Genomic DNA, 12,942 nt, shown 5'->3' with positions numbered 1-12,942 from the left:
CTTTGAGGTGGAGGATATTACGGAAATTGTACAAGGTGGGCTAAGATTAGGAACAAGAGTGCTTTCATGGTGGTGAATATTCAATACAGAGAGATCTATCACATAAACATGCTTCCTGAGTGTAAGTTTAGTTGCATGCTTAGGAGCGGTAGCTCAGATTTATAATTTAACTAGAGCACGATGTTTCAGGTTTATGCTCTTCCTCAGAAGTCATTAATTTAGGAAGCCATTAAACTTTGAGGTGTTCATATGCTACAGTGGTGAGGACTACAGAAATGTCCATAAATAAACATCATCATTCATCATGAGACTCAGTAGACCTTACCAGCATAAAAAACAAAGTACGCAATAAAAGAATTGCACATTAACTAGCTTTATTGTCTCCAGGCTGAGAGCTGCGGTGTGGACACATTTTGTTTCTTCCTGTGAATACAAATTGTAGGTGGCACATGGGAGCCTCTAGAAATCAATGTAATATAAATATTAGATCAACTGTAGGTTTAATTTATTACTTTATTTGGTAAGTCTATCACATGATATAGCTCCATTGAGCACAATTTTTCAAGGGAAGAGATATATCAGATGGGAACTGAGCTCTATTGTGTCTTTTAGTGGTATTCATAATCAAATCAGTCATGTGAAGGGGCACAGGGAGAGCAGTTGAGGGGAATCATACTCAGTTCTTTAGGTAAAGAAGGGTTAATTAACACTTCCATGAGGTTTCTATCCAAAGCTGACTGAAGTAAATGGAAACAGAAATAGTCCTATCTGAGTAGGGAAGAATGTCAACCCCACTGTGCCTTTGTGGATGTTCACAGTTATGACCTAGAGTCCATAAAGTCATGGGAGTCTTGGCAAAGACTTCACTGGGTTTACTCTATGTCCTAAATACCAGCTTGGACTTTGGGACCTAGATGATATATCAAAACCCATTTTCATTCATTCCAATTGTATTTTTCAAAATGCCTATATCTAGAGGAGCAGTGCTTGGTTTTTCTCCATGAGGTGTCTGAATATGTCTGATGTCCACAAACGTCCTTGTTTTACTTACTGCTATTCAGAACTGGACATTCTGTGCAATGTTGAAAATTAGGGCTCTACTGAGGTTCGCTCTAGTCAATTCTTCTGGTACAAAGAGGTAATTGTAGAGAATGCTTTTGGCTTAACAAGGCACTGGTGTGGAACTCCTTTTCCACACAAGGTTTCAGTAATGCTAGGAGGCAGACAAGCCAGCCTGCATCTAAATTTTTAGGGGCGTTTTGGCCCTGTCCACATCCATTTGAAATGGTAGTTAGTTTCCAACAGGACGATGAAAAAGAACTAACCTTGGTAAAATTGTTTACTTGATGATTGTTGCAAATGAATTCAGAGAATAGAAAAGATATTTAAATAAGGATTTACACCAAGCCATGATTTTCTTTAATCTCTCCAAAATTACTTATTGATGTAGTTTTCTGCAGTGAGCAATGCAGCTATATAGTACTTAAAAAAAAAAAGGCACATCTACATTCAAAGACATAAAATCAGCAGAACTACTGAATGTTAAAATTTACTTTCCATAAAATAAATTGATTGATAAACTGTACATCATAAAAATAACCCCATTATCTCTCAGGAAAAGAAAGCTAGCGTGTTAGTGTTCACAGACTTACTTCTCTGTAGTTTTCAATATGAGGACTCAGAACTACTCTCCTGTAACAAACCATGAGAAGAACCTTCTACAAGAGGACTGGAAGCCACACTGCGTAGTCAAACAGAAAGTTTTGCTATTCTTGTCCTGCTAAACCCTGTGAGCACTTCATTCCTGTACCATCGTGCTGTAACCCTCATAGGATGACTGCAGCTAATATAGCAGTGAGCACAGCATTTCTCATAACTGCCTATTTTGCTGGTGATCTGTTCTGTAGAAATGGCACAGCAGACAAGGTATTGTGTTGCCTCATTATAGAGCAGGGAAGAAGGGAGGCAAATAAAATACATGTATTTTGCATACCAAAACTCATCCAAATTAACCTTTCATAACACATACCATCTTTTCCACATTTGGCTCCCTTCCGGGCTATTGAGGATCAGGATCAGGATACATAGCATGTATCCTGTTGAGTAGGTGATCTTTGGACATAACTTAAAAAGCATATTCCTATAACCTTCATCAGCAGGTCAACATAGCCTTTTTTTAGTTAACCAAATGTTTAGTGTGCCCTTGCTTATAATCTCTTTCTTGACAATTTTAGTGAGAAAGGACCTTATATCGAATGATTTATTGTACTGAGTGCCTCTGAGAATTGCTCTCCTTCCACGTAGCCCGATGTAGAACGTAAATTAACATTCATTTGAATAGATGCTGCATAGAGAGCTCATGACAAAGTATGCATCAGCAAGCAGCAATGAGCATGGCAAACTCTCAGCATGGCAAACAGAACCTGTTCAGTATTACATTTGTATTCTCTCCTGAAAGCTGTGTGTCCACTGGGGAGTCTAATAAACCCTGAGCTAAGATTTCCTGCTGTCATGTAACGCTGCATTGGACAGCATTTGTAAAACATACAATGATTTTTCTGAAGGAAAATACAAGGTACTTGAGCTAGATTCATGCAAAACTCCCCTGTTTCAGTCCACTTGATTCATGTAGTGTTGAGGTAACTCTAGTTGTCTGTTGAGCTATTATGATTTGTACTAATTTAAATAAACAGGCACCAACTGAGGACCTGGCCTTTTTGAAAGAGTTTGTTTTTATCATATTGAGTTGACTAGGCCAGCCTGTGTTTTCCATGGAATTTGCATTCAAATATGAGTGATATCCTGAAGGAGAGCTATAAAAAAGGTTTTGAGTTTTGCTGCATTTTATGGCTTAAGTCTATAAATGAGCTCTGGTTCCAGTGAAAACTGAATGCTGGTCTATGCAAATACTGAATGGAGCTTATTGACCTTCTGAACAGCTCGGTTCTGATGCTGAAGAGCTCTGTTCTGATCTCATTTACATCAGTGGATATATAAGGATGCTGCTAGAGTTAACCACAATCAAGCTGCCATATCTTAGATAAGAATTAGAGCCTAAATTTCTAATGAATCTAAAAGCAAAAGAGTTCAAGTTTGATTGAAAACATTTAGAATTGCTGTAAGTAACAATATTCTTATTGTATTCTTCTTGTTTTATGCTTGTTTTCTGCTTGTTTGTTCTCCTTCTACTGACTTTCATTAATATTTATTGTCTGCTCTCAGCAGCAGCTGTTTGATGAGCTGCTACTTACAAAAGAAACAGAGGAGAGGGAAATATAGCTTAGTATATTCCAATCTGGTTTAGTAAAGAAAACAACCATAAAGTCAATGCTGTGGGATTTCTTTATTCTATTTTTGCTTTGTAGAACCCTGGAGTTGACTTTGGAGATGTTTCTGAAAGAATAGCTCTACGACAGCGACTGCAGTGCCGGAGTTTTAAGTGGTACTTGGAAAACGTCTACCCTGAAATGAGGGTTTATAATAATACAGTCACTTACGGAGAGGTACGGTATGTCTTTGAAAACATATCACGACTGCATTAGAGCAGACCTTTTGTCTTAGTGGGTGGGTATCAGGACATACAGAGCACTCTAAAGTCAGCACAGTACTGGCGACAGAAATGTTCTTTCCTACTTTTAATCAGCTGTGGAAAGTATGGTTTTGAGAAGCATTGTCCCTCCCATTGGAGTATATCAGACTAAATCCCTCTCACAAACAATAAAATGTAACATCCTCGGTTTTCATTTAAAAATAGATCAGCCTTGAGAACATAAATTTGATGTTATCTTTTTCCCAAATAGGATACCGCAAGGATCAACAGCCAAACACCATTGGTCGAGAAAGCTGAAATAATTGAAGTTAATGAGAACAGTTGAGTTTATTGAATTGTTTTTAGGCAAAGAACGATCCCTTTGGGGAGTTTCCCAAGCCATTTGAAGGATTGCATTCATTTTATCAATTCACTCTTTTGTAAATCCTCCTAGCTGGAGGAAAAACAGCAACATGTCCATATTGAAATTATGAGGTGAGGCTATGGTTTGGCAAGTCTTTAACTCATCATGAAAAAGTCATTAAAGTAAAAACAATTTTGCTGCTTTGTGTTCAGAGTCTTTCTTTCGTCTCCAAATTTTCATCTGTGAACCAGTAATGAATAAGATCTTGGAGCACCTACGAACCATGCCAGAGGTTCCTGGCATGGATAGCTGAGTCAAATGACTGGTTAACCATAATAAAAATGCTGGATCCAAATGTATTAGAAATGTATAGATGTTTGGGTTCACCTCAGCTTTGTGCATCATTTCTTTCTCTTCCGTTAACCCATCAAAAGTCCCATGCATGCTTGACTCCAGTCTCTAAGGACGCCAGACGTGCTTCTTGTAATTCTCTTTACTAACGTGGTGTTATGTGCCTTTAGTGCTGGACTGCTATAGCTTAGAACTATGAGTTGGAGTATAGCTCTGAGAGCACTCTTGTTGCATAATGCTTTTAAGATTCTGTTTTATTTGTCTACTTGAACTACAATTAAATCCAACTGCAATAAATTTTCCAAGACAAGTAAATAGACATTCTTCTTTTCTGTTCCATTTGAATGAGTTCATATAAAAGTAAGTCAGGCACTTCAGATATTGATACAAAGTGCGAGTTTTATTGCATAATACCACTTCGCATCTTAACATAAGTATCCCTGGCAGTAACTAGGGAAAGACATTTAGTAAATTCAACATGAGCTATTAGTAACTGTCAGCTCTGAGAAGGCTGGTAACTGAGAAGAACATTGGCAGTAGTGCCAATGTTGTGTCAGTTGTACTAGACAGCTAATAAGCTGGGCTCTATAAAGAAGGTTCTCTCTGTTGAGTGCTCGTACAGCAGGTTCTTGTGTCAAATGAGAACTTCAGAGATGTAAGCATCTAATTCATTAAAATTTATAGTAAAATGGAGCTACATGAGCTATTTAGCTAGTATAAACTGGCATGGTTCCATTTCAGCCTTACATGCCCATAATGAAAGTACTAGAGGCTTCATCTCAAATGACATTAAACTTGTTACTAAATATCTTCCCTTCCGGTTATTTTCCTGGAGGAAAAGAGGTCTGAATTTTAGTGAGTTTAAGGAAAATAAATGTATCAAGTAGACGTAAAACAGATTGAAACAGTACTAAAAATATATTTCCTAGTGACTCAATTCACATTTTTTAAAGCCACATCATAAAGTTGTCTTCATCTTCTTTAGCCTTTATAGTACCAGAGTCATAAAATAAACCTCCTGAAATTTAGCTGTTGGTGAACACTCATATCCCATCAGATTGCCTGTTATGCTCATACTCTATTATATAAAGGTTAGGACTGTTTACAGACTTTCTGATACTTTGTGCAGCAGCTGTTTCTATATTATGGGGGTGGCTAGACTATTTGTGGATAGTCTAAACCAAAATTGACCTGCTGATAGTTTCAAAATGTCCATCTAAATAACTTCTTGTTTAAAACACCTCTAAATTTTTTCTGTCTAAATAATGTGTGTAATACTTTTAGTCTGAAGAGAATTAAAGGCCTGAAAATTCACAAGAACTGCAGCCCAGTTTTATAGACTTGTAAATTCTCCTCATCTTGGGAGGGATATGAATTTTTGACTGAGTTGGTTCTCTGAACCCGGTCTTTAAATATTTGGAAAGCCCTCCAGCATTGCTTATCACTGGTGTATTCTTCCACAGTAATGTGCTTCACATAACTTCGCTACGTGACTGTATATTGTATTTTCCTTTCAAATAAAACTCTATTATATGTGCTTTTTGTTTCTATATACATAACAGGAGCAAATAAGAGTGTGCCAAAGCCAACATCACTCCTGCATAGCTCCTGTGCTATTTGATGAAGTCACATTCTCAACATATTGGGTCAATATCTAAAATTACACAAGGGTAATTTGGAGCAAAATTTGGCCTGTTTTTTCAGAGTGATTGTTTGGGGGGGTTGGTCCTTGGGTAATTACTGAAAATAAAACTCTGACCAAAGTTAATAATTCTGTAAGGACAGCAAGGTGTTCAAATAATGTAACTGTTTTTTTCATGGAGCAAATTTACTATAGAAGTCCACGGGAAGTTTTAACAGCCTGTCAGAGCTGAAGAATAAAAATGTGTTTCTCAGGGAAGTGCTGAACACGTTTGCACACTGTTTGTTTCAGTAACTGTAATGCAGCTAAGCTTCAGCTAGACTGGATTTGGATTTTACAGATTAATTTCTAATACAACTATTTTCTTTCTGATCTGGTTATAGGTCCGTAACAGCAAAGCTAGCGGCTACTGTCTGGACCAGGGAGCTGAAGAGGATGACAAAGCAATCCTCTACCCATGCCATGGAATGTCCTCTCAGGTTAGTGATTAGAATCACTTAATAGGAAACTTTTACCTTATTCAAAAGAAACAAAAAAGTAATTTGGTAAATTTGAGTTGAATTTCACAATGTATCACTGTTAGTCTGGCTCTTAAATAACCAGAGATCTTTTTTCTCTAGTAGCAGGCGTGGAATGACGGCAGAGACAGTCAGGTCTTGTCAAAATGCAGAACTAGTACTAGGTCAGCTTGAACATGCTTAAATCCTACGTACTTATGCTGGAACTGCTGGAGACACGTATGTTCACACAGCTTGTGTTTGCTTTAGTGCAGGCTAAACTTGTACAAGATAAAGAAATTCATATATTGCCATATTAGTTTGATTGATACAGACTCCTGAATAAGCACATTTAACTTTGTTGAAATGTCTCGCTTTAATTTACCTTCAAAACCTTCTCTCAGCTTGTTTAAATTACAAACATAAGTCTTACACGAACAAAAGTTAGTGACTTTAGAGAGCCTTTTCTACCACATTCCTTCGTTATTTTAGAAGTATCTTTGAGTTGTGTGACTTCATAGCAGGCCAGCTTTGAACTGCATTAATGAACACTCAATTCATACATAAATAAATTCTGACCTTATCCTGGATTTAACCATTATCTGAAGTTCAGCCGTACATATATTGATTTGGAGTCCTGGCTGGTACATTACCATGGAGGCATAACAAGATTTGCAAAATATAAATATTGCCTATTGTGCTTAATTGCAAGCTGAAGAAGAGTTATGCCTTATTAGAGCAAAGTAGGTAGGCAGTATGTCTGCCTTTGGCAGGATCATGGAAACGCTTGACTGACACTTTCATAGAAAAGACAGAAGGAATAGCTTTTGAGTAAGATAACAAAATAGTGCTACTTAATTAGATTCAAATGAGTTTTCCAAGTAGATGCTAGTTAGTTAGAGATGTCAAGGCACGCAGAGAGTTCAGGCTCTTGTTCCATTTTAATTCTGACCAGATGGCAAATTTAGGTCCTTTTAGAAAGTCCTTTGCAGCATCTAATCTCTACTCTTTTGCTAGCTTTGAGAGGAATAATGAAGTAAATGGTTCTGACTGTAATTTATTTTGCAGTTCTTCACCTACTTGTTTGCCTCCCTGGCTCTTGTTTTATAGAATACACTTTCAGAAGAAGGAAGTAGAAGAGGGTGTAAAAGTTACCATGAATTTATATGAAAGCAATAAGGATTTATCCAGCTAACTGACTAACTCTTAAGATTTTGGGACCTAGTGTAGCTCACATCTCAGAAAACAGTCAGCTCTAAGCATTTTCTTCCCTACTTTTCAAGCCAGCTTTCAGCTCGCCTCAGGAGAAACTTAAGGAGAAAAAGGAAACTTTTATTTTCTTTTATTTTTTTTTACAACGCAAATATATTGTTCAGTAGACAATGTCTTTTGAATTTTGGGCCCTAGAGTAAACCACTGGGCAGCTCTTCTCAAGTGCAAATAACAGTACACAAAGTATTCACTGCCCAGGCTGTTGAACTTGGGCAGTGCCTAACTAAATCTCTTCCGTCTCACTTATGCTACAGGTCTCTAGTATCCTTTCTGATCACAATCTGAGAAAGAGCCTGAAATATTGTTTTTGTAAGATTACATTACAGCTGCAAGCTGGGCCTCTGTTACCAGGCATTATATGAATGCATAGAAATAGAAAGTCACTCTTCCGAAACCCTTAAAATCCAAAGCATCCCCTCTGTGTGAGAATCATAAAAGTATGGGAAAGGCAAGAAGTTAATCTACCAAATCATCCTGCAGCACTTTGCGTTTCCTTTTTTAAAAAAGGAAAAAGTTTTCACTCTGTAAGAAACACCATGCAGAAGGCAGAGGTGATGTTTTCTCTAGGTTGAATATTTCACAGACAAGCATGGGTTGGAGCCACTCACATGCAGCCAAGTTAATTAATGATTACACAGCTGGAAAACTTCTATCATCTCACCACAATTTTCAAAATTAATTCAGTATGAGAAGCACAGCTGCACAAACCCCAATCAAGGATATTCAAGCAGATAGCATGAAAGGTGTTGACAGCAAGCATTTTAATATATTAAATAAACATTTTTAAAGCCCCTCTTACAATCAGCTTGGGTGAGCATAGTTGTCTGTTATGTTTAGCTTTCAGTCTCTGACATTTTCCATCTCAAGGATAGGGCATAAAATACCCTGCTGAGCTGAGAATTGAGTTAGTTGTATGTCCCTATTGAATATTAACTATCTCATGTAAACAAAGCACTAATTTTCACCAGTTAGGTTATCACTGGTGCTTGTTGCATCCTCCTGGTGTGAAAACCTCTCACCAGATCAGCTACAGTCTGTTTGCTTTTCATACTCTTCAATACTGACAAGCAAATAACCAGTGATTTTAATATGCACGTGGTTCCACTGCAACCAACAGAAATCAGTCATGTGTTTAAAGAAAGCTGAGTTAGGCAGAAGATTACTCTTCATTCTGGGAGAGGATGTTCTTTTCTTCTTCCTACCCTTCTATTTTCACTGCGTGTTGCACATCTGAGTGATGTTGTCCTGTGTTACTAGCGAATAACAAAACTATGTTACTACTCCATGAACAAAATGCCTTCCCTGTGTGTAATCTCAAGATCAGTCTTTTACCTCCATAAATCACAGCTCTTTACATGAAATCAGTTTTTAAATTCATTTATTCAAACCGGGACAACCTCTTTTATGGACCCTCTTGAAAGCATTTCGCTTGAGCATGGATCAATTTTGCTTTAGGTGAAAGGCATTTGACTCAAGTTAAATCAGTGAAATCCTGCAGTTAGGATTATCCAAACACATTTTTGCATCTTTTAAATTAAGTTTAATGGCATTTATTTCAAAACTCATTTTACAGAGAAGTAGTGCTATCTGATTCATTTCAGGTAGAAAGATCTGCAAACGTTGTGGTGATAGCAATGGGAAACACAATCTAGGACTAAAGAAATGTTCAGAAATGAATATATTGGGAGTCTTGAAGTGCCTTGTCTCTGCATTTTGGCCGTCTTACACAATCACCTGTAGTGCTCATTGGTTTTACATCACTGTACAACCTGTTAGTGCGGAACAGCCTCCAAAAAAACCTCCACCCCAAAAGTGGAGGGTGGCCTGGAAGCCTCTTATATTGGTTATGGGGCCCACGGTTTTGAACCATCTTCGAGCAATAATTGTGCAGCCTCAGTGGCAGATATTCACTGTCTCAGACTCTATCTTGAATGCTGTGATATGGAGCTTATTAACTGTATGTGAAAGAAGAGGAGAACTTAATAAAATGGCAGGGATAGGAAGGCACCAGTGATCAGCCTCCCTCTCTGCCCTCCTCTGCTCCCTTTGATGCCGAGAGAAAGGGGCGGCGCTGCCACCGCGCAAGTGAGGACTCCCATGGCAGCTAGATCAAGCAGGAGAAGGGAACTCTGGGCACTCAGACTCCTGGAGCTTGGAGCTACACAAACAGGTGGAATAGAAGGAGATGAACGGCCACACTTAAACTGCTGCTCGCGGGCAGATTATTTGATATTGTACTTGGCAGAGCTCCAGCCTTCCAGAGTCGCACACTGGATAGCACATCTGATTGCTTTGAGCTGGACAGATGGAAAGAAAGTTTTTAACTTGCAGGCAACAGGGTGGATGAGATTGTGTAGCAAAGTTGGATGTTTGTTAATCTGTTTATCTGTGATTACAAGTATCCTGGAGACATTGAATACTCTAATTCCTATACGGCTTTACTTCAATTACCACATGAGCTTACAGTTCACCTTAACCTGCAGGGCTATTGGATCATTAAAGATCTCCTTCTGATTGCAGTAGAGGAGGGTGAGGGAGGTAAATTTAGTATAAAATTTAAGGATTAAATTTAGGATGGGACCCATCAGTGAGACTGTTTCTTACAAAAAGTTATCTGTTGTTATTTTGTGCCTTTTTTTTTTTTTTTTTTCACTTGACTGGAAATCATCAGGAATTAGAGTTTCTGAAATCAAAATCCTGAAGTAAAAGCTAGCTTTTACTTACTGGGCTAATGTTCCTGGAGGTTCATCTTCCACGGGTAGCACTGCTTACTATTTTTGAATCAGCTACAGTCATTTTGATAAATAAGCTCTGATATCTCTCCCATTCTGCTCAGATTTCAGATTGTCGAAGGGGAAAATATCCTGTGTTATTGTAAATACGACAGATAGTACCTGGATTAGATCTTAGAGTATTTAATACAGCACTTAGCTTCCATGCCATTTATGAGGCTCTTTTAGCTCTTTTCAGGTAAACGTGAAAAACTGAACTAAGGTCCAGGCTCATGTAAGGGATAAAACTATGTCTGTGTTCTGGAGTATGCAGTGAAAGTATATAGATATTTCAAGTTGTTAGCCCATCAATACCTGCAAACACTACTTTTTTTTTTTTTTTTTTTTTTTTAATGGATGAGATAGGCTATGCCTTTATAAAGCAGACTTTCCCATTTGACTTCGGTGTGATGTATTGTGCTCACAGCTTCACTGCAAATGCAGAGGTTGTTACCTCTTTTTTTGTACAGTAATGGCATCCAGGCTCAAGTTTGAATACAGTGGCTATAATTTTCCATATTTCATTGGTTCTTTATCCCAAACTCCTGTTTTTCAGTCTACAGTAATAAGAAAATTATTTTAATGTGTCTTTTATTTGCACAGTTTATGTTGTCTTTAGGAAGTGATGAAGTCTTGGAGGGAGACATTATTATATTATACAATAGTTTCTTGAACTTCAATTTCAGGACTGATTTTGCAGAAGTAGGCACTAAAACTTTACTACTTAATGTGGCTTGAATTGAGATTTTTTTTTAATTAACATTTTTTTTAAGTATAAGTCTGTAATTTTTGACTGTTGGAACTCTTGTGAGAAAATACAGATTCAGGAAAATTAAGTCCATTTATTCCATTTGTCTCATCACTGTACAGATACTAGTTTCCTGTACTGAGACATCTCTGACTATTCAGCTGTCACACAACTACCACTTTCAATATCAGAGATATTTTAATAGAGGTATCATACCTTCTTCTTCTAAGGCCTAATCAGAAACAGAAACAGTAGTTTCTGCTTTGGTAGGCTTCTTTATTACATATCTTCCCCAAGTACATAGTTTCTGTGATACAGAGCATGTACAACTCCAGGCTACGGAGATTCTAGAGACAAGGAATATTTTAGACAATTTTCATATCTAAAAATACATCTGTATAAAGTTTATATATGTAAAGCAAATTTTGGTCATTTTAAACCACAGGGAAAATTGATCCAGTACTATACAGCAGGCAGTCCATTGTAAACAGCAGTTCTGATTATCTAGATAAGGCAGTGTCAGTCAGGTAGCAATGTGCTATTTTAGGACCTGGGGAAGGGCAACAAAGACAGCAAGGCTAACACATTCCCCTGTAAGTGCAGCTTTCAGCCATGCCTTCAGTTCATTGAAACTCTGCTGTGCATTCATTGGGTATTAGAAGTGTGAAATACACAGACAGGTTTTTCTTAAAAAGAGGAAGGCTCTTACCCTTGTATGGGAGAAGAGTGATTTCACTTATCTGAGCTGGTGGTCCATTCATACTTTGAATCACTTTGCTTTTTTCTTCTTCTTTTACATACTTGCCCAATATTGCTACAGTGAAGGGCAAAAAAGTGTCAAGATCTAGTGCATGTAGAGACTGCTTCAACTGATGTCATTGCTCATCCCAAGAAGAATCCTCATGTGGTTATTCCTCTGCTTTTGGTGATGTAGGCTCTGTCCTAACTCCATGCTTCACATGATTGCTCTGAATAGAAGTGGCAGGTGGGAAAATGAACACGTAATCTGCCAAAGGGCATCTGGGCTGGGAACAAATAGACCATGTTCTTCTTACCACCAGAGGGATATGATTATTCACAGCATGATTCTTCTGAGGTCAGAGAGGATGGCTATAGAAAGATAGACTCTAATTCAAGATTTTTTTGATCGACTCTTAATGATATCTCATGTACCGGTCAGTAGCAACCAATAAAGGGCAAACATTTTTGACCTTCCTTCCATTTTTTCTTAAGTATTTTCCATCATATAATGGCAATAAGACCAGACAGGAAGTGAATTTCCTGGATGATACCTGCATTTTTTCAATGGCTGAAGTCTTTACCTTGAGGATCCTGTCTCATAACATACAAGCCATGTGGCAGTCTCCTTTTTGCAGTCTTTCGGCATTTAGTTGCTGTACTTGACTACTTCTAGTGTAAGAAGGGCAAAATATTATGCAGGTAAATGACTCTGGATTTAAACACAAGAGAAATGACAAGATATGATACTAAAATACAGATTGAAACAAAACTTTGTAGCAGAGAAAAGTCAGATCTCTGAGACAGAGTGAAAGGTTTGAAGACAGCCTTGCTTCCTCAAGACTGTGTTCTTCAGGCCTGCTGTCCTCCAGCAGTCATTTGGCATCTTCTCAGATTGCAATGAACTTGCAGGGTTCCCTGTGCATCCCTGGGAAAAGCTTTATTTCACAGTGCCTGTGAGAGGTGGCTTTATGTCTGCTGCTTGCTCGCCCAGGAGTCGCCTGTCCTGTGCCAGAGGTTCCATGCTGGT

The 12,942-nt window shown here is 38.0% G+C and overlaps 1 protein-coding gene across 1 annotated transcript in view; it reads left to right on the top strand.

Moving 5' to 3' along the window:
* The window catches only part of GALNT9 (polypeptide N-acetylgalactosaminyltransferase 9), a 152,713-nt gene that overhangs the window by 137,008 nt on the left and 2,763 nt on the right, over positions 1–12,942 (top strand). The window contains exons 8-9 of the mRNA XM_062590135.1: positions 3,366–3,503; positions 6,270–6,365. Coding sequence (XP_062446119.1) covers positions 3,366–3,503; positions 6,270–6,365 — 234 coding nt within the window. The remainder of the gene's footprint in view (positions 1–3,365; positions 3,504–6,269; positions 6,366–12,942) is intronic.

The sequence above is a fragment of the Rhea pennata genome, chromosome 17 (genome assembly GCF_028389875.1).
Source record: "Rhea pennata isolate bPtePen1 chromosome 17, bPtePen1.pri, whole genome shotgun sequence".
In the NCBI taxonomy this organism is placed as follows: Eukaryota; Metazoa; Chordata; class Aves; order Rheiformes; family Rheidae; genus Rhea; species Rhea pennata.
The sequence above is the reverse complement of the archived record's forward strand: the minus strand, read 5'-3'. Positions and strand labels throughout refer to the sequence as shown.